Source organism: Manis pentadactyla, chromosome 10, assembly GCF_030020395.1.
Source record: "Manis pentadactyla isolate mManPen7 chromosome 10, mManPen7.hap1, whole genome shotgun sequence".
In the NCBI taxonomy this organism is placed as follows: Eukaryota; Metazoa; Chordata; class Mammalia; order Pholidota; family Manidae; genus Manis; species Manis pentadactyla.
The window spans coordinates 82,778,779-82,802,609 of NC_080028.1; the positions used below are offsets into that span (position 1 = coordinate 82,778,779).

The 23,831-nt window shown below is 40.8% G+C and overlaps 1 protein-coding gene across 2 annotated transcripts; it reads right to left on the bottom strand.

The window, feature by feature from the left end:
• Nucleotides 1-531: 531 nt before the first annotated feature.
• Nucleotides 532-21,706, bottom strand: LOC118929438 (eukaryotic translation initiation factor 3 subunit C). 2 transcript variants are annotated; one of them, XM_036919531.2, is made up of 20 exons: nt 21,394-21,706; nt 17,793-17,858; nt 17,492-17,681; nt 16,964-17,089; nt 16,724-16,778; nt 16,490-16,599; nt 15,978-16,105; nt 11,009-11,168; nt 10,770-10,870; nt 10,240-10,381; nt 9,948-10,073; nt 9,726-9,819; nt 8,761-8,951; nt 8,304-8,528; nt 3,409-3,772; nt 1,394-1,553; nt 1,236-1,301; nt 1,056-1,143; nt 788-950; nt 532-692 (listed from the first exon to the last, which is right to left on the bottom strand). In XM_036919531.2, exons 1-20 carry the CDS (start codon nt 21,492-21,494, stop codon nt 610-612), a joined length of 2,739 nt encoding a protein of 912 aa, XP_036775426.1. In that variant the 5' UTR covers nt 21,495-21,706; the 3' UTR covers nt 532-609. The 2 variants fall into 2 exon arrangements, with proteins under 2 accessions (XP_036775426.1, XP_036775425.1); XM_036919530.2 differs by having other exon boundaries at nt 10,770-10,873.
• Between the last annotated feature and the right edge of the window lie 2,125 nt (nt 21,707-23,831).

A 23,831-nucleotide genomic window follows, 5' to 3' on the forward strand; every position in this document is an offset into this window, starting at 1 on the left:
TACTGTGTATCAATACTTTGAAAACACAATACATGCAAATTATACAAATCAGGGAAGTGATCACATGCTTAGATGCCACACCAATGGCAAAGTTTCTCAGTGATTACTCTTAACTATGGTGCCTATTTCATCATGGACAGATTAACTGTGGATCCACAATGGTCCAACAACCACACTTCACATAGGTCCAGACTAACTGTCCCTTTCCTTTTGTCCCTGTTTGGTGAACCCATCAATCTGCAAAGTCCAACCATCACTACTACTTCCATTATGCTTTCCTAATATTTATGCCCCATCACATCACATCCTGCTCAATATATTCATCACCTTTTTTCACACACCTGTTAATGTTTATCATGTAATTATAATTTTCTGTCAAATATCAAAGAGCAGTAAGCTCTTTAAAGTCAGGGATATGAACAAGTCATTGCTGAATCCCGAGCTTTGTGCCTGTCATGGATGGAAGCTCAGAAATGTAAATAGCAAATGTGTCCAATACACCTCTGTGGCAACATGCAGACAAGCAGGAACTGTAACTCTAAACAGACCTTTAATGATTGGATTGTGGTTTAGGACATGAATGGTCTAAGCCATGAAGAACAGAAGTGATCAGTAGGCCGTCTGAGACTGCTGCTGGCGGTAGCCACCCCGGCGCATGTAGCCCTCATTTTTGCGGTAGCCATCCTTCTGGTCTGCAGGAGAGATGGAAAGGGGAGCGGGTGAATGCCAGGGAGGAGGCAGCTAAGGTGCGAGGACCCTGGTAAGCAGAGGGAATGGAGCCACTCACCTCGGAAGTAGCCACCATAGGTACCCTGCTTGTGGTCAAACACCCGCTCATTATTTTCCACCAAGCTGCCCAGCTTCTCAGCCAGCTGCAGAGCCAGGTTCTGTTGGGCAGTGGGCTCAGTGCGGTGCATCACCACTGTCTGTGTTGGCTGGTCCAGGGAAGCCTGTTGGGAGTGAGGCAGAGGAAGCAAAGAGACACAGATCAGACCTCTCCACACCAAACTCTCCATGACTCCAGCTCTCCAATTCCCGTAGCTGATGGCCCTTACCATCAACTCCTCGTTAATGATCATCTTACTGATGATGGAGTGCACAGTGGGCAGATCCAGCTCAAACATGTCAGACAGCGTCTCCATGCTGGGGAGAAAGAAGGCAGAGAGCAGGGAGTAGTTAGGACCCTCGATCACAAAGCTGGGCCCCTGTGCCTCCCTCCACAGGGCCTGTGTGACCTGATGGAGTCGTAGACACTGCTGTAGGTGAAGAGGTAGGTCCGTAGTGATTCTTCCTGGATCTTCCTATGGGAAGAATGCAAAAGGGGAGATCTTCAGGGAAGGAGACACCAACCAGTCTTTTCTTCCCCACCTACCATGCCTCCTTCTCTGCTCACCTAACCAGCATGGTTCGGACTTTGTCAGCCTCAGGGAAAAGGTCCCACACTTTGCCATTCATCTTTTCATTAATGATAAAACTGTGGCAGGTCTTCCAATCACCCATCTTCATGGCTTTGGAAGCAGCGACCACATGTTCTCTCATTGACTCAGGGGGACCTGAAAGGTTGGAAATAAGGCAGGGCTTAGGTAAAGTACCTATGGAGCAACTCAGGCCTGGAGAGTAAATAATCACTGAGACTCTCTCAGCATTCCACTAAATAGCCACTTGACTGTACAAGTCACTTGATATCACAGTAAGTTTATTTACACTAGATTAAAATCGGTTCCTGATGTGTTTCTGGGGATTGGTTAACCCCTTGAAAAATGCTGACAAACTGCTATGTGTATCCTTGTGTACATTTCCCAGGAAAGGGTCCACAGCTTTCATCAGATTCTTCTAAGATGGCTTGACCTAATAAAAGTCTACCATCTTACCCAGAACAGTGTTTACTGAACTTCACTCCTCCTTTTACCACCCTCATGATTTTTGCCTTACCTATATATTACACTGTTATCGGCTTATTTTTCTTTAGGAAAAGTGGCTCACTCCTTTTCCCAAAAAAATTTAGCCTCATTTAAATCACCTCTGTGAAATCACAAGGTGATTATGGACTCAGGCTCCCTAATATCATCTTGAGAGACAAGCCAGAGGAGAAGACATGACAAACAAGGGTAACTGGAATTCAGAGTAGACAATAAAGTACAGATGCTCTAAGACTGGAAGTAGATAGCAAAGAGGGAACATGAGCATGGCAGACCCTAGAACAGGGAGTAAGCTCAAATGCATATACAGATCAGGCCCAAAAAGAAGTGTATGAATAGGGCTGAGTATAAGAAAAAACACACAGCCCTTTTGGATCAGCTTCTATCATTTTTGAAAGAGGTAGAATTAAAAGTTCAAAGAACAATTCTCTACAAACTAAACAGCAGTATAGAACTGAGGACAAAACTGGCTTTTGTCTCCACTGCAGGCAGTGACACAGGGATGTGGAGTCTGTAGTGAAACAGCGAACTCTAACAGATTCTGGAAATACAGATTTTCCACTAGAAATTTTCCAACTGAAACAATAAAAACCCAAAGTTATCACTAGATAAGCCAAACAAAATTTGCCTAAGGACAAAAATGTACACACATCCAGTAGAGGACAAATCTGTAAAGGGATGCTGCTATGGACAGTAAGCTTGGCTCAGTCCCCAAGTCCCTCCATGCACTAACCGCACAGGAAAGGCCAATTCAAATTCCTTTCCCAGTGAAATCACAACTCAGCCTCTGGACTGATCAAAGAGATCTTTCAGAAGTGATCAAAGAAGCTAACGTTAGATTCTTGAATGCCAAGGGTCTGACTGGCTGAAATATAATATGCACAAAGGGGGAAAATAGGAAAAATGGTTAGAGAGACACATATCAGCTGTGTTAAACCTGGGTGAGTCACTTAACTTCTGTGTCTCAGCTTCTTAATCAGGAAAAAAGGGGTAATAACAGTACCTGTATCACAGTGTTATTACTAAGGAAGATTATAAAGGAATTATTATTTATAAAATACATAAAATAGTGCCAGGCAGAAAAAAAGTACTGTGTACAAGTTTTTATTAAGTGAAAAATATTGTCAAAGTCAGGTCATACGAAGTTTAACTTAGTGATTAAGGATATTAAAGAAGAACTTCAGAAGGTGTATACTGGGAGTGTATTAACAAATTTAGTAGAAGGATAATATTGACAAATACAGACTGGAGGAGAGGATGACAGGAAGCAAAGAGCTTAACTTGTGGGCTAAGAATGTATCCTATGGTAAGAGACTACAGAGACTGTTGAGTAAAAAGGGAGCTTGTAGGTTGTACATGGTGATGTCACTAAATCAAATGGGAATCACCTTCTGGGAAAGTATTCCCTTTAGCTTCTCTTAATTCTCTGATTAAAAGCAATCAATGAAAAGCAGGCGTGGATTGCTGCATTACAGAGCCCCTCACTCACCCAGCAAGGGCTGTCGCTCTCCCACCCGTAGCTGGTGATGAAACTGCTTGCTAATCATGCGTCGGCGGGCATCACTCTCATGGGCTGCCATGTAGGGGATCTCCAGGAGCATGGCAGACACCAGATAAACACACTCAAGCAGCTCCAGGTTGATATGCAAGTGGAAGGGCACCTGCCGGCGCCGCTCCACCTTCTCCTGCTCCTGGTTGCGCTCCTGCAGGCTGCGAAGCAGCAGACCCTGGCCCAGAAGCTCCTTGGCCCGACCACTTGACTGGATGTCCAGCAGGGCATTGTGAGCATCCTTTGTCAGGCCTTGCCGGAATGCACAGATGCCCAGCTGCACCATGGTGCGGTTGTACAGGATCTAGAAACAGAGCAATACACTCAGAGGTGAAAGGCACAAGGCAAGATGCTCATCCATTTAACAAAACATACACTGAGCACCTACTGTGTGCTGAGCACTAGGCTGTGGGCTGGGGCACAGAACAAAACAGACAAATCCCTGCCCTTCCATGGAGCTTAAATTCTAGGGATTGGGGAGCAGAGGACCAAATAACTACACTGTACAGATGGTGACTCGTGTTCAGGGAGAAAAAAAAGGCAGAGGAGGGAATGAAGGAGGAAGGGAGTTTGTGCAGTGGTGATGGTAGTGGTGGGAACTCAGAACTAAGGAAGGTCTCATTTTGAAGGGAATATTTAAATAAAGATCTAATAGAAAAAGGGGGAGCGAGTCATGCAGATATCTGGGGAAGAAGAGAATTCTAAAAAAAGCAAAAGTAAATGTGAAGTCCCTGTGGAAAAAAGGGTGCTAGGTGTATTCAAGAACAAGGGGTGCAGTATAGCTACAGCTGGTGAGAGATGTGATCATAACTGAGATAGGCAAGTACACAGCCTTGAAAGCCATATGAGGATTTTAAAATGCGCAATCATGGAAAGGTTCTGAGCAAGTAGTAATATAATCTGACTTAACAGAGTTATTCTGGCTGCTGAAATAAGAACAAGCTAAAGGGAAATAAGGGCAGGAACAGAGAGAAACCAGGAAGATGAAGGTGGCTCAGACCAAAGGGTAACACTGGAAGTGACAAGTGGTCAGACATGGGTTTGAACAGAAATGGCTGGGAATGTACTATGTGAGAGAAAAACAAAAATAAAGAATAACTCCAAGGTTTGTGGCATAGGCAACTGAAAAGATGGACTTGCCACTAATGAAGATAAGGAAGATGTAGGTAGTACAGATTTTGCAGGGTAAGGGGAAAACTAAGTCTTTACAGACCAAAAAAATACATAGAAATCAGTATTAATCTTGAACATAGATACAAAGAATTTAAAAAAATATATTAGCAAACAGAATCCAGCAATATGTAGGAGAGAGAATATATCAAGACCAAGTAGGCTATATATCCCAGGAGTGAAAAGCTGGTATAAAAATCTCAATCACAGTTATTCCCCAAATGAACCGAATAAAGGAAAGGAGAAGTAACTGCATCACTTCAATACATACACAAAAAGCTTGACAAAATTCAACATCTTAGGATAAAAATTCTTTGCCAACAAAGACCTGAAAAGACTTTCTTTACCTGAGCAAGTATATCTACAAAAATACTACGCTAACATTGTATTAATGGTGAAATGCTGCTTCCCTGCTAAGACTGGGAACAAGACAAGATAGTCTGTTCTCACTGCTTTTATTCACCTCTAAGTATTGGAGAACTGAGTCACTGCAACATGGTTAGAAAGAAAGAAGAAAGAATATTCTTAAAAATTTGTGTAGTTTAAAATTGTATATACAGATAACATAATTACTTCACAGTAGAAAATCTTAAGAAATCTATAAAATATTATACCTAATAAGTGAATTTAGCAAAATGGCAGGATACAAGGTCAATATGCAAAACTTAACTATACTTTTATACCAGTAGTTACCAACTGGAAAATGAAAAAAAAAATTATGTTTAAAATAGCATCAAAAAGGAACTTTTTCCTGAATGCATCTCCTCACGCGAGGGAAACAAAAGCAAAAATGAACACATGGGACTACATCAAACTAAAAAGCTTCTGTACAGCAAAAGACACCATCAACAGAACAAAAAGGCATCCTACAGTATGGGAGAATATATTTGTAAATGACATATCCGACAAGGGGTTAACATCCAAAATATATAAAGAACTCACACACCTCAACACCCAAAAAGCAAATAACCCGATTAAAAAATGGGCGGAGGATATGAACAGACACTTCCCCAAAGAAGAAATTCAGATGGCCAACAGGCACATGAAAAGATGCTCCACATTGCTAATTATCAGGGAAATACAAATTAAAACCACAATGAGATATCACCTCACACCAGTTAGGATGGTCAGAATCGAAAAGACTAAGAACAACAAATGCTGGCAAGGATGTGGAGAAAGGGGAACCCTCCTACACTGCTGGTGGGAATGTAAACTAGTTCAACCATTGTGGAAAGCAATATGGAGGTTCCTCAAAAAACTAAAAATAGAAATACCATTTGACCCAGGAATTCCACTTCTAGGAATTTACCCAAAGAAAGCAAGATCTCAGATTCAAAAAGACATATACACCCCTATGTTTACTGCAGCGCTATTTACAATAGCCAAAACATGGAAGCAACCTAAGTGTCCATCAGCAGATGAATGGATAAAGAAGATGTGATATATATACACAATAGAATACTATTCAGCCATTAGAAAGAAACAAATCCTACCATTTGCAACAACATAGATGGAGCTGGAGGATATTATGCTCAGGGAAATAAGCCAGGCAGAAAAAGACTAGCACCAAATGATTTCCCTCATTTGTGGTGTATAACAACAAAGCAAAACTGAAGGAACAAAACAGCAGCAGACTCATAGACTCCAAGAAGGGACTAGTGGTTACCAAAGGGGAGGGTTGGAGAGGGTGGGTGGGGAGGGAGGGAGGGAGGGAGAAGGGGATTGAGGGGTATTATGATCGGCACACACGGTGTGGGGGGCATCATGGGGAAGACAGTGTAGCACAGAGAGGACAAATAGTGACTCTGTGGCATCTTACTACACTGATGCACAGTGACTGCAATGGGGTATGGGGGGGAACACAATATGGGCGAATGTGGTAAGCACATTGTTTTTTCATGTGAAACCTTCATAACAGTGTATATCAATAATACCTTATATAAAAAAATCGCATAAAAAGTTGTATAACATTCAGTAATATTTTGAAAGATGTGTAATACCTCCACAGTGAAAACTATAAATATTGCAGAGATAAAGTGAATGAAATGAAGAGATAATGTATAGAATTCAAAGGTTCGGTGCTGCTAGGATGTCAATTCTCCCAAAATTAATTTACAGATTCAATATAATTGCAGGCATTCTTGTAGAAATTGATAAGCTGATTCTAAATTTAATGTAGAAATGCAAAGGTCACAGAATATCTGAAGCACACTTTAAAAAGAGTAAAATTGTAAGACTCACACTACCTCACTTCAAGACTTACTCTAAAGGCTTACCAAGACAGTGTGGGACTAACATAAGGGCAGACAAAAAGACGAATGCAACAGAATAGAGAGCCCAGAAATATACTCATACTCACTGGGTCATTGGTTTTATCATGTGGTTTTCCAGAAAGGCACTAAAGCAATTCACTGGGGCAAAGAACGTCTTTGACCCTGACTTCACACCATACAAAAATCACAAATCTAAATGTGAAAGCTAAAACCCAAAGAAGTTTCACAATAGTAAAAATTTAAAAAGAATTATCTTCATGAACTGGAAACAGGCAAAATTTTCTTTAGCTAGAACCCAGAAATAATCATAAAAGAACTGGTAAAGTGGATTATACCAGAAGACATGATTAAGAAAATGAACAGAAAAACCACAGACTGAAAGAAACTATTTTGAAAGCATTTATAATAAAAAATGAACAATCCCATCTTTTAAAGAAGGGCAAAAGTTGACCAGAGCTTTCATGACAGAAAGGGCCAATGAACGTAAAAGAGTTGTCAATTCCAATAGTTATTAGGGAAATACAAACTAACACCACAGTGAGATACCATCACACAACCACCAATATGGCTAAAATTCAGACTGCCAACACCAAATACTGTCAAGAAACGCAATCATTATTGGTAGGAATGTAGAGTTATAACCATTTTTTAATTTCTTGTAAAACTAGACATACACCCTTATGGTGCAGTAATTCCACTTTGAAGTATTCACCCAAGAGAAAACACATCCACACAAAGACTAACACACAAATGTTCACAGAAGTTTCATTTATATTCCAACCTAAAACTAGAAACAGACCAAGTATCTATTAGAGGAAAACAACACAAGAACTTGTGATAAATTCATATTATGGAATTAAAAAAAAATAAGAGTGCTATTTAAAAACCACCACCAGATAGGTTCACCAAATGTCATACACATATTTAATTGTTTTAAACATTTACAGGATCTATACTTTGACAAAACTTGAATGATCCGCCTATATGAAAATGTCCTCATTATACAGCTACACACAAAATTAGTTTTCTACTGTTATGTCCCATCACACTGTACTTGGGTCCATGTCTTTCCCATTAGTTTAACAACTTAAGCTTTTTTATCTTTTAAACAAAAAGATCTAATGTTCTGAACTACACACAGAGGAGATATAATAAATGTTAGCTGAACCCAAATCTCTTATCCCAGAAAACTCTAATGCAGTTGGAACGTACAAATATATTAACATGGAGGATGATCAAAGAATGCTGGCATTTGGGAAGGACCAAGTGCCTTTATCTGCACTAGCCAGACATGAGGCTAATGTGGTTGAGTCACTTTGCCCCAACAGAGGACAGGGCCTGGCCTGGTCTTCCCTTTGCCACCAAGGCCAGAGCACCTCCTTCCCATCCTACCTGTACTGGTGGGTCCGCATGCTGAATGTTGTCTTGTAGGTGGCTCATGAGCATGAGGTCACGGGCCTGATACCAGCGGGAGTGCAGAGCATGATGGTAGATATGGCAGAGGATGGCACATGTGCGGATACGGTCTGTGCGGTCCTTGGCATAGATGTATTTGCACAGTCTCTCCATCAGCACAGCTGAGTCCTCGCCCTCATTTTCTGCCTGGTCTTGCTCAGACTTGGAGTGGGGATGGAGGGGATGTTGGAAGGGGAGATGCAACAAAGACAATGACTCAGGCCTCAGCAACCAAAGGTGAGATTGCATCCAGCCTTATTCTAGTCTTGCCAAGTTTCCCTCCCTGCTCAACCTCAGAGGGTCCCCAGGGAACAGATTTGCCATTAAGTCCTGACAAACATGTAGGACAGACTGACACATCCCTCTCCTCTCTCACATGGCTGCTACCACTCACCTTTGAGGAGCCCTCAGGGGGAGTTAGCTGCCGCTGATGAGCCTTGTAATCAAATTTGTAGTAGGTATGGAGAATGCGCCTCAAATAGATGCAACAAATCTCCTCTGTGGTGCCCTTCTCCTCCAGGTAGCGCTGCACACGCTCAATGATGGCGCAGACCTGAGCCTCATCCTTCAGGTGCTCTACATACTCTGGCAGGGAGAGTGCCTCAGTTCAGCCAGGCATTCCCAATCACCTGTCACCCAGTCAATCCACTATGTTTTCTGCACCCAAAAGTCTACCCGCTGTGCTTGAAATCACCATCCTCTCCTGGGACAAGCCAACTTCACTTTCCCTTTCCTCCTGTCAGTCGCTCTTCTGCTAATTCCTCCCCTAATTAACTTCTCACTTCAAATGGCCCTGAACTAATAATGATGTTTTCTTCAACCATTATCTGAAGCAGCCACCCCGCCAGTCACTACCACAGGTCCCTGTTTGCATTTAAAATTCACACTACATTATTTACACAATTACCTCATGTATTATTTGTTGAAGTGACTTTCTCTGACACCTAAATGAAAGCTCTGTGAGCATGAAAGCCTCTGGCTGCCTTGTTCATCACTATAACCTTGACTTGGTGGGCACATATAGTCATTCATACTTTACTGAGTAAATTTCCGTATTTTCACCATCCCAATACCTCTGATCCAAGCTAAACAAGCTGAGCGAACAGAGGCCATAGCCCAACAGTTCTCAAAGAGTAGCTTCACCACCTGGGAACACGTCAGAAATGCAAAATTTGGATTTTTTTCACAGACTTACTGCATCAGAAGCTTATGGGGGTGTGGTCCAGTATCCTACCAGGCACTCCAAAGTGAATGCTGGGATAAGAAGGGCTGGTTTTCCAACACTCTCATTCAGTACCATCCTTGGTTTTATTCCCTGAACATTTCCTCTCACTGATGCCCACACTTTCTCAGGCTCACCTTGGGAATGAGGATCAGTATTTTGCATTATTTTGGTAAACTCTTCATCCATTCGCTCCACCAGAGTTAGAATACAGCCACGGACACGTAGTGGCTGAAGAGGAGTAAATGAATAAATTAGCACAGATCTCAGTCCCAGACTTCCAACACTTTTGTCTCCACTCAGCCTTCCCAAAGCAGACAACATATATTTCCAATTAGCCTGCCAACTTCTCTCTTTACCTGGTCAACATTATGCAGGTTCTCACTCTCTTCCAGAATGTTCTCTCCGACAAAGATGTTGGGGTTTGCAAATAGGATGTCCATCAGCTCATTGATGCAGTCCAGACACTTCTGCCACATCTCAGGCTGCCAAGAGAGGAAATGGCCAGTCAGAGGTGTGAAGGTGGAATAAGCATATGCCTTCAACTACCAAGACTGTTTCCACAGCTCCCGAGTTTGAAGACACTAAGCACCTTCCCCTAACCCAGCCATCCCAGCTCAGCCCTGGGATGCTACTCTTCACTGCCCTCACCTTCATATATGTGGCCAGGTTGGGATTGTAGTCATACAGAGAGGTGATGATATTGAACTTGATCTTGACGATGACACCCTCCCCCAGGTTGTTCTCAGAAGCAATCTGAACCAGTAGCTGGAGCAGCTCAATCTGTGCTGCACTGGAGTGGTACAGAACTTGGTAAGTCACTGGAGACAAATTAAAAAGCCTCATCCTATCAGAGAGCATACTCTCTTCAGACAGCAATAAATACCCCATCCTCACGACCTGTATATTTACTTCTTTCTCCTTTACAAATTCCAAACAGACACAGCAGTAATGCTAATAACCTATCATCTTAAATCACCGAGTAACTAAAGAAGGTGAGTACTGCCATTTTACAGATGCGAAAATAGTCCCAAAAGGTAAACTGGTTTAAAGTCAAAGACAGAGAAAATAGCAGAAAATCTGCCCCAAATAGCATTATTTCCCCATGAACCTCTTCCCTGTGCCTTAGAGAAAAAGAACTTTCACCCTATAATCCTGCATCCTTGGCCCACAAATCTTACCGATCAGTTCCCTTCTTGCCTCGGGCCTGAAGGATCTCATTCAGTTTCTTGATGACAACAGCATGGGTGATCTCAGTTCCCTTGGCAAACATTTTTGGCTTCTCCTAGGCAATACACATCTTATGTGCAGGATGACAGGAACCCATTCTTGCCTTAACGTTGCTCCCAACTAAACCACAAAGGCACCTGCACAGTTTCCCAAACTGTTTCCCAATTCACTTTAATCCTAAAATCCTCACCTTAACGAGGGGTACTCCACCCCGGACCCTTTCCCATTCTCCGCCTTCATTGTCCTCCTCCTCCTCATCCAAGCGCTTAGATTTCCTATCATGCTTCTTCTTGGCTTTATCCTCCCGTTTCTTCTCAGCCGCCTTCTTGTCCTCCTCTGTGGTGGGTGCCCTGCCAGGAGACACAGAGGATGAAAGGCCAGCCCCCTTCCATCTCTGATGTTTCTTCTTCCCATGAAATTACTCTTTTCTTCCAGAGTCCTAGGTTCAAGTTATGTACAAGAATGACCAAGAGTTAACCATAACCAAAGCAAAGACAACTAAGTATTTGAATTTGCCAGACTACTAACCAAGATCTGTCCCCATATCATACCCACTAAGAAATTCTTATAAAGAGAATGATATGGTCTAGTCTATTAAGGTAGAGGTGCCAACCAGGCCACTGTAGACACAGACACATCCAGTCATGTTGCTCCACAACTAACTCCAAGATTTTCCAGAGACTCCATAAGCAACACTGCTGTTCTTTGATACTACTTGCTCTGTCCAAACTGATCTTACCAGCCAACCATCAGTTTAAAATCAATGTTTAAAAAAAAATGTTGTTTCAGCCTGACTGTTTTTCTTCCTCTTTCTCTATGATAACTGATTAATCTAAATTCTGAATTAAAAAAAACAATTGCTAAATACATTAAAATGTCCCCATAAGAGAAAAAGATCACTGGCTATCTCAAAGTGGTCTTAGGCCACTTGGTGCCTGAAACCATCTTCAGAGCTTAATGCTTATATAATGAAATATAAACCAACTGACAAATTGTTTTAAACTTTGTATCAATACTGATAAAAAAACCCTTCCAGACTCAAAAGATATTTGAATTACCTATAATTATCATAAACTACATTTTAAACATTCATGAATAAATTTCATTTTAACTGCTTAAAAGGTTTAGTTTTAGATATGTTTTAGTAATAGCTTATGAATTTCCAATTGGATTAAAATCTATCCTTGCCAAAAGATTTATGCTGTAACTCTTAATAAAAGACTATGGGTTTTTCTCCCCATACACTGCAATACTCTCCAATGATAAAAAAAAATCACTTAATAGGTAAAACCCTTTGCAAGTATGCAAAATATGTTCATTAAACTCAAACTTCTTGGTCCACATCATCCCCAAAGCTCAGAGAAGATCAAAGGACCTAATGCTGTTTTAAAATCAATTTTGATTTTGTTTAAACTTGAAAAGAACTCAACTCTTCCTCTGCCTAAAGTTTTAGTCCCTAGCCATAAGGATACTGTGATTCACACACCTCAGAAACACAATAAACCTCACTCTATGAAATTCTAAGTGAAAGACCTACAAACTTGGCTTGACCTCTCCCTTATGACAAAGTATACCTTGGAATATTCACATCTTGTTAGAAATTATCAGGAAACTATTACCTGTCTTCCCAGTTATAGATCCAACAGATGCAAGCTGTTTTCCGAAAAGAACATCACCAGATATATTTCTACTTAAAACAGACAGCTAAGAAACGGAAGATATTAAGAGACACTAACAGAAGTTAGCTGTAAAATTACATTCAAAAGGATCATTCTGTGCCCTAACAACTTCTCATCTAGAGCCCCTGCACATACACTCTTAAGACCCTAATAAACTTGCATATTCAGTCTCACCAGATTTATCCTGAGATTCACTTTAAAAAAGGCTGCCAGAAACAAGTAACTCTTAGAAGTAAAGAGCATCTTTGCCAGATATCTGATGTAACAATTTCCTCCAAACACCTTCAGATCAAGATTCATAATTAAGACATTTTATTATGTGTCTTCCTCCCTTTTTACTTCTTTTGAGATACTTTTTGCTTTTTTTTTTCACTGCTAATATTTCAACATTTAATATCACCTAAATTTCAAAAAAAATCTTGGCTGCTCACTAGAGGATGTGTGGCTGCTGACTGACCTGTGAGTCCGACCCAGGCAATTGGAGGCTCCTTACCTTGTCTTTGGAATGTTAAGTTCTGCCTACCACTCCCACCTTAGGAACCATTTCAAGGACACAGCCTTTAGAGAATAATGTGTTGTTGAGACCATCTGGTCTAAATATGTGATTAAACCCTATTAAGGCCCATATATAAACTTAAGATTCTGGCAGATACAGAGCTCTATGGCCACCCAAGACAAGCAGTGTAGGTAAGATCTTATTAAACCTGCCACCTACCAATCTGGAGTGGTCTGCCTCTTTCTTAAGTCTTTCCCTGCCCTGCACAATATAGAGGCCAGTTTCAGATTTTACCCAAGGAATTCCTGAGGTTGTGAAAAGACTCACATTTGATTAAAAGTCTAAGGGGTCCAAGACACTAGATTTCATCAGTTTGTACTTAAGAATTTCTATTCCAAATACAAATTCATTAACATGAATGTGCTATCTGTAACTTACCTGTAATGTGACCCATATAACAAGCTGAGTAATTTAAATGTTTTAGCCCCCAACTAACATAAATTCCTTAGTTAAGAATTAACCCTAAATAAAACTGATCTCCAACCCTGGTTAGTGAAGATTAATAAAGATGTGCAATGAGTCACATCTTTTTGTACCTGGACAAATAAATGCTTTGGAAAAGCCAATTAATTAAAGAAAAAGCCACTCAATTAAATAGAAAGTTCATTATATAGTTTCTTAAACACATTCTCCTAAATAGGCTTATCCTTATTAGAAAATTAAATAGAATATAGGCTCTAAATGTTTCTTATATCTGTGACTGTCCCCATATTTTCTGCCCAAACCCAGTATCTAATATCCAGGTACTCTAATATTGCTAGATAGCCTTATCCGACATCAATAAGACCATTCTTTCATGTGCTTGTTTTAACCAAAATATGAAAACTGTGAAATTCTGTTGAAAACAATGGTATAAACTGGTTTAACATGCAGCTGCTGAAAAAGGATACTGACAGGTATAATAGAGACAGCCTATCATGCTTTTAGAAAATCCATTAACTGAAACCACATAGCTAATGAGTTTACATACAGCAAAAACACGTAAAATTCACTATTGCCACACTGTGGTTTCTCCCTTTCTCCTTGTTCCTCTTTCTTCTACACAGATCCTGCTCTTGTTTTGATTGGAAATCAATCTTAAAAACTCGTCTGCCTTGTTATACAAGTAAAATAACGTCTTTGAATTATTCTTCAACATGACAAGTCACAAACTCTTAATGTCAAACAATCTTTGAGGATCTCAGTTAACCTCTGACATTTGAAATTTTAACTAAATCTAACTTCAGATTTCTTTTTGATTACGTATATAAAGTAAATTCTCACAGATTAAAAAAACTCATCAAGGGTCATCTCTATTACACTAGTAGCATGTAACTCCCAAATTAGTAGAGAAAATCAAATTAAGAGGCAAAAAAGAATAATCAAGAAATGGAGAAAAAAAGAGAAAGATAAAATAGAAGATAGGATTAATCTAAAAACAATTATTCTAAGTAAAAGAAACCAAATCCCTTCCAATCAAATTATACTCAATTCCATTTATATAAAATTCTAGAAAATGCTAACTTATCTAGTGATAAAAAGCAAATCAGTGGTTGCCCAGGGAAAGAACAAAGGTAGGAGGGAAGGTTTACAAAGGGGCATGAAGAAATTTTTAGGGGTAATGATTTTATTTTGATTGTAGTGATGATTTCATGGGTGCAAACACATCACAACTTATCAGACTGCTAACATTAAATATGTGCAGTTATTGTAAGTCTATTATACCTCAATAAAGCTATTAAGAATTTAAAAATAGAATAGAAAGCACATAATAATATGGTATGAATGAGTCCAAATACATGTTAATAATCACAATAAATGTAAATGAGCAAACTTGCATAGATTAAAAAGCAGACATAATGTTCTGGAGGTAGAGGTAATGGTTGCACAATATGAATGTACTAAATGCCACTGGATTGTATAATTCAAAATGATTAAAATGGTAAATTTAGTTATGTGTAGCTCAGTTAAAAAGGAAAAAAAAGCAACAAGATTAAAAAGAAAAAACCTAGCTGTTTATAAGATACACCCCTAAATATAAAAACAGGAAAAGATATATGAGTTTTTTCATAGATACACTTTATCAGATGAAGTAAGCCCCTTATATTCCTACTTTATTAAGGTTTTTTATCATGAAGTATTAAGATCTTTTTCAAATGCTTTTTCTCAGTCTACTCAGATGACTATTAGGTTTTTGTCCTTTTCCTACTGACAGTGCATTCCATTGACTTTTGTATGTTACGCTAACTTGCATTATTGGGATAAATTCCATTTGGTCATGATGTACAATCCTTTCCAAATGCTGCTGGATGGGTTTTTTTTTTGGTATTTTATTCATGATTTTTCAGTCTAAATTCATATAAGATAGTGGTCTGTAGTTTTCTTGCGAGGTCCTTAAGTTTTAGTCTCCACTTGTTCCCTCAGACAGAAGCCTTTGTATAATACACATGTACATGCACGCTGCACATGCCGGACCAACAAAAGGGACTTCAATTCACAATTATTGAAAGACAAAAACATAAGATACACAAAAGATCTGAACCAAAACTAAGGTTGATGGTTCCACAGGATGTCAACAAACTTAAAAAATGAGTTTCATAGACAAACTTAAGAGATGCTTAATAAAACAAAGTTAAGCAGATCTGCCTTGGTGGAACTTCTCAGACTCAGTAATAACATTATGGTTATAAACCCAGAAGGAGCTGTAATGCTGCAATACATATTTCGTCTTTGTCCTCACACAACTAAACTGGTGCCAAAGAGAGATTTACACCCACTCCACATACAGTGAGTAATGTCATGGTTAAATATTAAATCCTTGGACTCTGGAGCCTTCAAATTCCATCCTTAGGACACATGACCTTTGTGACCTCAGCCAACTCTACAACCTACAAAGATTCCACGAAGAAGCAACAATCATTAAGCCTTCCCACTACTTTTCTTACTTTTTAAGGAATCTTGAGGCCAGCACGGTCTGTTTCCCTTCTTCCTCTTCTGAGTCTGAATCTGAAGATGTGGAACCGGTGTCCCAGTCTTCATCATCTTCTGAATCTTCTGAGTCCTCATCTTCATCCTTAGAGGAAAAAAGAACACAGCAGGAATAAGACGTGGAGACTAACTGGTTCCCCTGCTGACACATGTTCCAGAGGTTTGCAGGAGCAGAACAAGAGTAGTTACTCATGAATCAGAATATTAAAGAGCTGTCTTGGACCACCAAGACCCAGAAAAAAGCAGTGACTTACAGGAGGGACACGGCTCCCTAGGGGCAGAGCTGGGCCTAGAATCTAGTTCTCTAGATTCTAGGTTGTTCAGTGCTCTAATCCAAGAGGATGACTTGTCAAACCAGACTCCACTAAGCCCTTTCTAACTAAAGGTTCTATGAGTCTTTTCTTCTCCCAGGGACCCCAAAATGGTCCATGGCAGGCAAATCACTCCTCAGTCTAACCCTGGCTCTTACCTCCATCTTTCTGAGGAACTTGCGACTCTCCCCAGAAGGAGTTTCTGATTTCTTTTTCAGGAAAGCTGCAGCACTGACGCCATCCTCATCCTCATCCTCATCTGAAGAGCCTGGAGGGAAAGACAAGAGAAAAGAGCTAGAATCTTGAGAAACAAGACTGAAGGGCAACCAGCAAATCAGGAACCCCTAACTCTGGACTTCCTAACTATTTGCAATCAGGGCTTCCTCTCTTACCTTCTGAATCTTCCTCATGCTTTTCAGCATCTTCATCAGCTGACTGTTCCGGGTTCTTGACAAATGGAAATGAGACAATAATTAAGGATGCCTGTTAATCACCACTTCATCTTACCCCTCTACCCGAGTTTTGTGATGATTCCTTCTCTAGTCACACCTTCCATTTGAAAATGCTTCTCTGTCTCAGTCATGGAGGTCATTGTCCCCACACTTCAGAAAGTCTGCCTCTAGCATTCCCACCTGCTTGTAATTTGTAATATGGGATTCAAAATCTCGGTTGTATTTTCGGATCTTCTGGCGCAAAGTGCTTAGGGCCTTGGCATTGTTCTTGTTCATCTTCTTCTTTCCTTCCTTATCTTCCCATAGCTAAAGGAAAGAGAGGAGAAAGGGAAAGGGAGAACAGGATGAGATTAAGTCATGTTTCCTAAACTTCAGGCTTCACCACAATTTTTATGAGTCTTGCTATCTTTACATCACCTATACCACTTACTACCTATATCCACCAACTCATCTTTTTAAACATACTTTATGGATCACAGCTAACAGTACAAAACCACAAGTAAGAGGTAATATAAAAATAAATACAATTAAAATTATTGGTCAATAAAGGTTCTTCTCCCTTGTTTCATCCCCCTTTTCTCATATTCTGGAAAACACAGTATAAACAGAAGACAACCCAAAAGAGATGAGATCTCTGAAAGTGGGTTAGGAGCAGGCCCTAGGTCCACAATCCCCTTCTGGATCCCCCATCACCCACAGGAATCATACCTCATTAAGATAGTCTTCCAGATCAGCCAGGATGCGAATATAGAACCGAGGAACACCTTCCTTGTCCACGATGCTCTTAGCCTTCCCATATGCTTTTCCTAGGAGCTCAAACTCTTCCAGGCACTTGGTGACATCCCGAATCTTCATGGCATTACGGATAGTCCGGATAAGGTTGGTCAGCTCCTCAAACCTGGTTGGGAACCCAATACCACACTGGACACGCCCACCATCACCAGAAAACCCACCACTGCTTTAGACTTTAGAGACTCCCAATCACCCAGCCTCCCCATGGCCTCCTCACCTCTTGTCCTTAGCACTTCGGACAACTCTCTTGGTATCCTCTTCATCCTCACTCAGCAACAATGGCCTGTTCAGAAGGAACAAAGACCATTAACCTCCCTTCCTAGTACCAGTCTTTCCAAGTGATCTCTACATTTCTTCTCAGTTGGGGCAAGAACTGAGTAACTCGGGCCATTACCAAACTCATCCTGTTTGACTCTTCCTCTCTGTAGCCTCTATTCAACCTTTTTTTTTTTTGATTTTTTAAATTTTGGTATCATTAATCTACAATTACATGAAGAACAGTATGTATACTAGGCTCCCCCCTTCACCAAGTCCCCCCCCACATACCCCTTCACAGTCACTGTTCATCAGCAATAGTAAGATGCCCTAAAATCACTACTTGTCTTCTCTGTGTTGCACAGCCCTCCCCGTGCCCCCCCCAACACTATACATGCTAATCATAATACCCCTTTCTTTTCCCCGCCCTTGTCCCTTCCTTCCCACCCATCCGCCCCAGTCCCTTTCCCTCTCGTAACTTAGTCCATTCTTGTGTTCTGTGATTCTGCTGCTGTTTTGTTCCTTCAGTTTTCCTTTGTTTTTACACTCCACATATGAGTGAAATCATTTGGTACTTGTCTTTCTCCACCTGGCTTATTTCACTGAGCATAATACCCTCTAGCTCCATCCATGTTGTTGCGAATAGTAGGATCTGTTTTTTCTTATGGCTGAGTAATATTCCATTGTGTATATGTACCACTTCTTCTTTATCCATCCATCTACTCATGGACACTTAGGTTGCTTCCATATCTTAGCTATTGTAAATAGTGCAGCGATAAACATAGGGGTGCATCCGTCTTCTTCAAACTGGAGTGCTGCATTCTTAGGGTAAATTCCTCTAAGTGGAATTCCTGGGTCAAATGGTATTTCTATTTTGAGCATTCTGAAGAACCTCCATACTGCTTTCCACAATAGCTGAACTAATTTACATTCCCAGCAGCAGTGTAGGAGGGTTCCCCTTTCTCCACAACTTCACCAACATTTGTTGTTGTTTGTCTTTTCGATGATGGCGATTCTTTCTGGTGTGAGGTGATATCTCATTGTGGTTTTAATTTGCATTTCTCTGATGACAAGCGATGTGGAGCATCTTTTCATGTGTCTGTTGGCCATTTGAATTTCTTCCTTGGAAAACTGTCTTTTCAGCTCTTCTGCCCATTTTTTAATTGGATTATTTGCTTTTTGTTTGCTGAGGTGTGTGAGCTCTTTATATATTTTGGATGTCAGCCCTTTATTGGATCTGTCATTTATGAATATATTCTCCCATTACTGTAGGGTACCTTTTTTTCTATTGATGGTGTCCTTTGCTGTATAGAAGCTTTTTAGCTTGATACAGTCCCACTTGTTGATTTTTGCTTTTGGTTCCCTTGCCCAGGGAGATATGTTCATGAAGAGTTGCTCATGTTTATGTCCATGAGATTTTTTGCCTATGTTTTTTTCTAAGAGTTTTATGGTTTCATGACTTACATTCAGGTCTTTGATTCATTTCAAATTTACTTTTGTGTATGGGTTTAGACAGTGATCCAGTTTCATTCTCTTACATGTAGCTGTCCAGTTTTGCCAGCACCATCTGTTGAAGAGACTGTCATTTCCCCATTGTATGTCCATGGCTCCTTTATCGTATATTGACCACATATGTTTGGGTTAATGTTTGGAGTCTCTATTCTGTTCCACTGATCTGTGGCTGTTCTTGTGCCAATACCAGATTGTCTTGATTATTGTGGCTTTGTAGTAGAGCTTGAAGTTGGGGAGCAAGATCCCCCCTACTTTATTCTTCCTTATCAGGATTGCTTTGGCTATTCAGGGTCTTTGGTGGTTTCATATGAATTTTTTAACTATTTGTTCCAGTTCATTGAAGAATGCTGTTGGTAATTTGATAGGGATTGCATCAAATCTGTATATTAAGAGTGTCTTATAGTTTTCAGGGTATAGGTCTTTCACTTCCTTGATTAGGTTTATTCCTGGATATTTTTTTTTGATGCTATTGTGAATGGAATTGTTTTCCTGATTTCTCTTTCTATTAGTTCACTGTTGGTGTATAGGAAAGCCACAGATTTCTGTTGTTAATTTTGTATCCTGCAACTTTGCTGAATTCCAGTATTAGTTCTAGTAGTTTTGGAGGGGAGTCTTTAGGGTTTTTTTATGTACAATATCATGTCATCTGCAAATAGTGATAGTTTGACTTCTTCTTTACCAATCTGAATTCCTTGTATTTCTTTGTCTAATTGCCATGGCTAGGACCTCCAGTACTATGTTGAATAACAGTGGAGAGAGTGTGCATCCCTATCTTGTTCCCAATCTCAGAGGAAAAGCTTTCAGCTTCTCGCTGTTCAGTATGATGTTAGCTGTGGATTTATCATATATGGCCTTTATTATGTTGAGGTACTTGCCCTCTATGCCCATTTTGTTTAGAGTTTTTATCAAGAATGGATGTTGAATTTTGTCGAATGCTTTTTCAGCATCTATGGAGATGATCATTCTATTCAACCTTTTAAGCCTATTTCAAGTATAGCCATTTGTCAAATGTACTGCAAACAGAGTTGACTTCTCCATCCTCTCAAAAACCGACAATGGTGCTTATTTACAGTGTTAGACAGCTAACTATGCAGACACACAAGTCACTAAGTACTGAGAGTAGTTGAAACAAAGGGGAACTTCACCTAGAATTAATAAAAAAAGGTAATACCTGAACTAGGTCCCAGAAAGCTATGTTTCTCAGAGAGAGAGGCCAAGGGAAAGGAGAAGTCTTAATGGCCTTAACACCTCCACTGCTAATATTTTTAATAATGAAAAACCAGACCACAGACAGCATTCAGCTGGCAACAATATCTCTACTCTTTTCATTTCATTAAGTTTTCCAATTATTCTCTATTTTACACCAAGTGATGCTGGCTTTCCACTTGTGGAATTCATATGGGTACATGTTCTATGTCATACATATTTTCTTAAACAGTAGCAAAAACATATAACAAAAATGGTTAAAGTGGCAAGTGCAAGAAAAAAGTTTGTGAAACATTTCACTGTTTCAAGGGTGAAAAAATTTTTACTTGCAGAGGTGGAGGAAGAGTATTTAAGTGGAGATACAACAAGAAGATAAATGTTTAAGAATAAAACTACAGGCCAATTGGCAGGGTTTCTTAGACACACCACGAAGCTCTCAAATACCAACTGTGCTTTTTTTTTTTTTTTAATGAGGATCTTTTGGTGATAAGAATAACTATGCTTTTTGAAGTCCAATGACGAACGCAGGAGTGATACTATGGACGTGGAAGCCAATTAGAAAGCTGATGCAACAGACCCAATCACAGTGAAAATTCTGCTCTACAATTCTATCCCTTGTACCCGGTGGATGGACTCCCACAATTAACAGCACCCTAAGCGAGATTATCCCTCCAACACCGATCCAGTTCCTTAAACTCTCAAAATCCTCAGAACCCACTGTCGCTGCCTCCTTAAGGCCCTCAACACCGCCCCATCTCTATTTCCCTCCCACAGATACAGCCTTCCACAAACCGCTGAACCCCGCACTCCGAGTGCTCATCACGGCCTAAAAGCCCTCTACTCACTGTTTGCCGTAGTTACCCCCGACAGGTTTGGTGACGAGCTCCTCTCCTGATAGGGACGACTCGGACTCGCTGTCCGAGCCGGTGGTGAAAAACCGCGACATGGCGACGGCGTGAGGGGCTGTGGCGGGCGCGGCCGGACCAGCGGGAGAGCCAGAGTCACAAGCTACGAGAAGAGGCTCAGACCGCCACCTCCCCACCTCCACCCTTCACAGACCCCGCACGTCCCCAGACCGAGATCCCCTCCTCCAAACACGCGGCTCAAGAAGCACGCACTACCAGAGCTCGGGAGTCACACCGCGTAGCCCAAACAGCGGAATGGCCGAGCTGGAAGAAGGCGGGGTCCTTGCGTCAGTTCCGGCAAGCGCTGACGCTCTATACCGAGCTACTGCAACTCCCAGTGGCCTTCGCGCCACACAGGGGTCGAGGACAGAAATGACGTAACATTGGCTGGTTCTAACCCGAGATTCCTAGTTCCGACCGCACTTTGTCTTCAAGTTTTGTTTCTTACAGATACCCGGCCTTACCCGTCGCTTGCGGAATCTCAACGCCGGGAGTTTCTTAGACACAGTTTAAGAAAGTTTCTGGACTTTCTTAAAGCGCCTACGTGGTGCTGATGAGACTCGGTTTTGGAGCCAGCCTTAGAACAAACTTCAAGTCCGACTTTGGATTTAAATCCCATCTCCACCCCTTAGTGTGAATTCAGGCGAATTTCCTAGCCTCTCCTTGCTTCAGTCTCCCCATTCTGTAAAATGACAATAAGCACCTACTTCGTAGGGTGTTTAGGGAATTAAACCACTTAGTATGTGTGAAACATTTAGGACTGTGCCTTGTACAAAATAAGCATATAATAATTAGCTCGTATTCACTCATCATTCCACAAATGCTTACTGAGCATTTAGCAGAATCCTAGGTACTGGATGAAGCGGTGAACAAAAGAAAAGGTCCCTAATTTCACAAAGAACACATATTCTTGTGGAGTGGCATAAATTGACATAATTTCAGACAGCACCGTAAAGATAACTATAAAGTGACTGGTTAGACTGGAAGATTATTTTCAATAGGAACATCAGGGCCTCTCCGAAGAGATGACAGTTGAGCTGAGATCCAAGTGACAGGAAGGAGCGATCCACGCAGAAGGTCATCTAGGGAAAAACATTCCCAACTCTTCTAGGGAAAGGAAGCAGCAAGCACAAAGGCCCTGAGGCAGAAATGAGCTTGGTCAGGTTCTAGGAATAGAGAGAAGGCTATTGTGCTGTCAGCAAAATGAGCAAGTTATTAATCGTAGTAGACAATACTAGATCATGCAGGTCCTTGTAGACCTATGGATTTAAATCCAGGTGGGTTTTAGCATCACAGGGACCATTTTATATTTTTAAAGGTGGTTTCATTCATTAAGCATTTGCTGCCTATCTGGGCTTGTGTTCAGCATTGGAGGCACAATGCTCTGCTGAAAGAAAAGTGGGAATTAGAATATTGAGAGGAAATAAGGCCACTCTAGGCAGAGAAAACAGTATGAACAAAATCCTGGAGACAGAAAAGCTCAGGACACATTCAGTGGCTGGTATAATGGGTTTGGAATGTGGCAGGGGTTTCCACACATCTTGGCCTATCACCCCTATTTTCCTTCCTCCTTCCCCCTCTGTCCCTCTTTCCCATTTCCTCCATCCTTCCCTCTGTCCCCACAGATCCATTTGATTCTGAAATCTAACATTCTGAAAACAACCTATTCACCTCCCCAAACAGAATTGGAATGCACTGAAATTGCCAAGGGAGCCTGAGGTAAAGGGTAAAGGAGGTTGAGTGAGATAAAGATCAATGTCACTGAAGATGAAGAAATGCAAATTCACACTAAGGTGAAGCTACTGATTTTAGAGTGGTTTCCTGTTACCCCAAGGCCATGATAATTTGCAAAGGAAAGATCACATCAATCTATTTTTTACCAATCCTTTACTAAGTCATTATGAAAATTTTCCATTTAATAGGGAGAGGGGCTTTTTTACTAAACTTTTTATTGAAATGTATCAGATTCAGTGAGTGACAGATGATAAGTGTACTACTTGGTGAGTGTTCACAAAGCAAGCCCACTTGTATAACCAGCTCTCACATTGTTAGGGGAGCTTGTGTATTTTGCTCGGTTCTTAGCCCCACCACAGCAAAGAATTGAAGGGCAGAGACACAGTAGTGAAACAGAGTAAAAGCTTCATTTAAAGTTACTTAAAGAGAGAAAAAGTGCAGGCGACCTGAGAGAGAGAGGAGAGAGAGAGAGACAGAGGTGGGGGGGAGAGAGAGACAGAGAGAGAGAGAGAGAGAGAGAGAGAGAGAGAGAGAGAGAGAGAGAGAGAGAGAGAGAGAGAGAAGTGCCCTGAAAGGTTTAAGCATTATTTAAAAAAGCAAGTGCACACTTGGAGAAAGGGGACTGTGAGCTACCTCATAGGAGA

Coding starts and splice junctions, on each gene's coding strand:
- LOC118929438 (XM_036919530.2), bottom strand. CDS start 21,494: ATGTCGCGGTTTTTCACCACCGGCTCGGACAGCGAGTCCGAGTCGTCC. Junction 10,382..10,769: donor GGCAAGAAGGGAACTGATCG/GTAAGATTTGTG, acceptor GTACCACTCCAG/TGCAGCACAGATTGAGCTGC. Junction 1,144..1,235: donor AGTGTCTACGACTCCATCAG/GTCACACAGGCC, acceptor CTTTCTCCCCAG/CATGGAGACGCTGTCTGACA.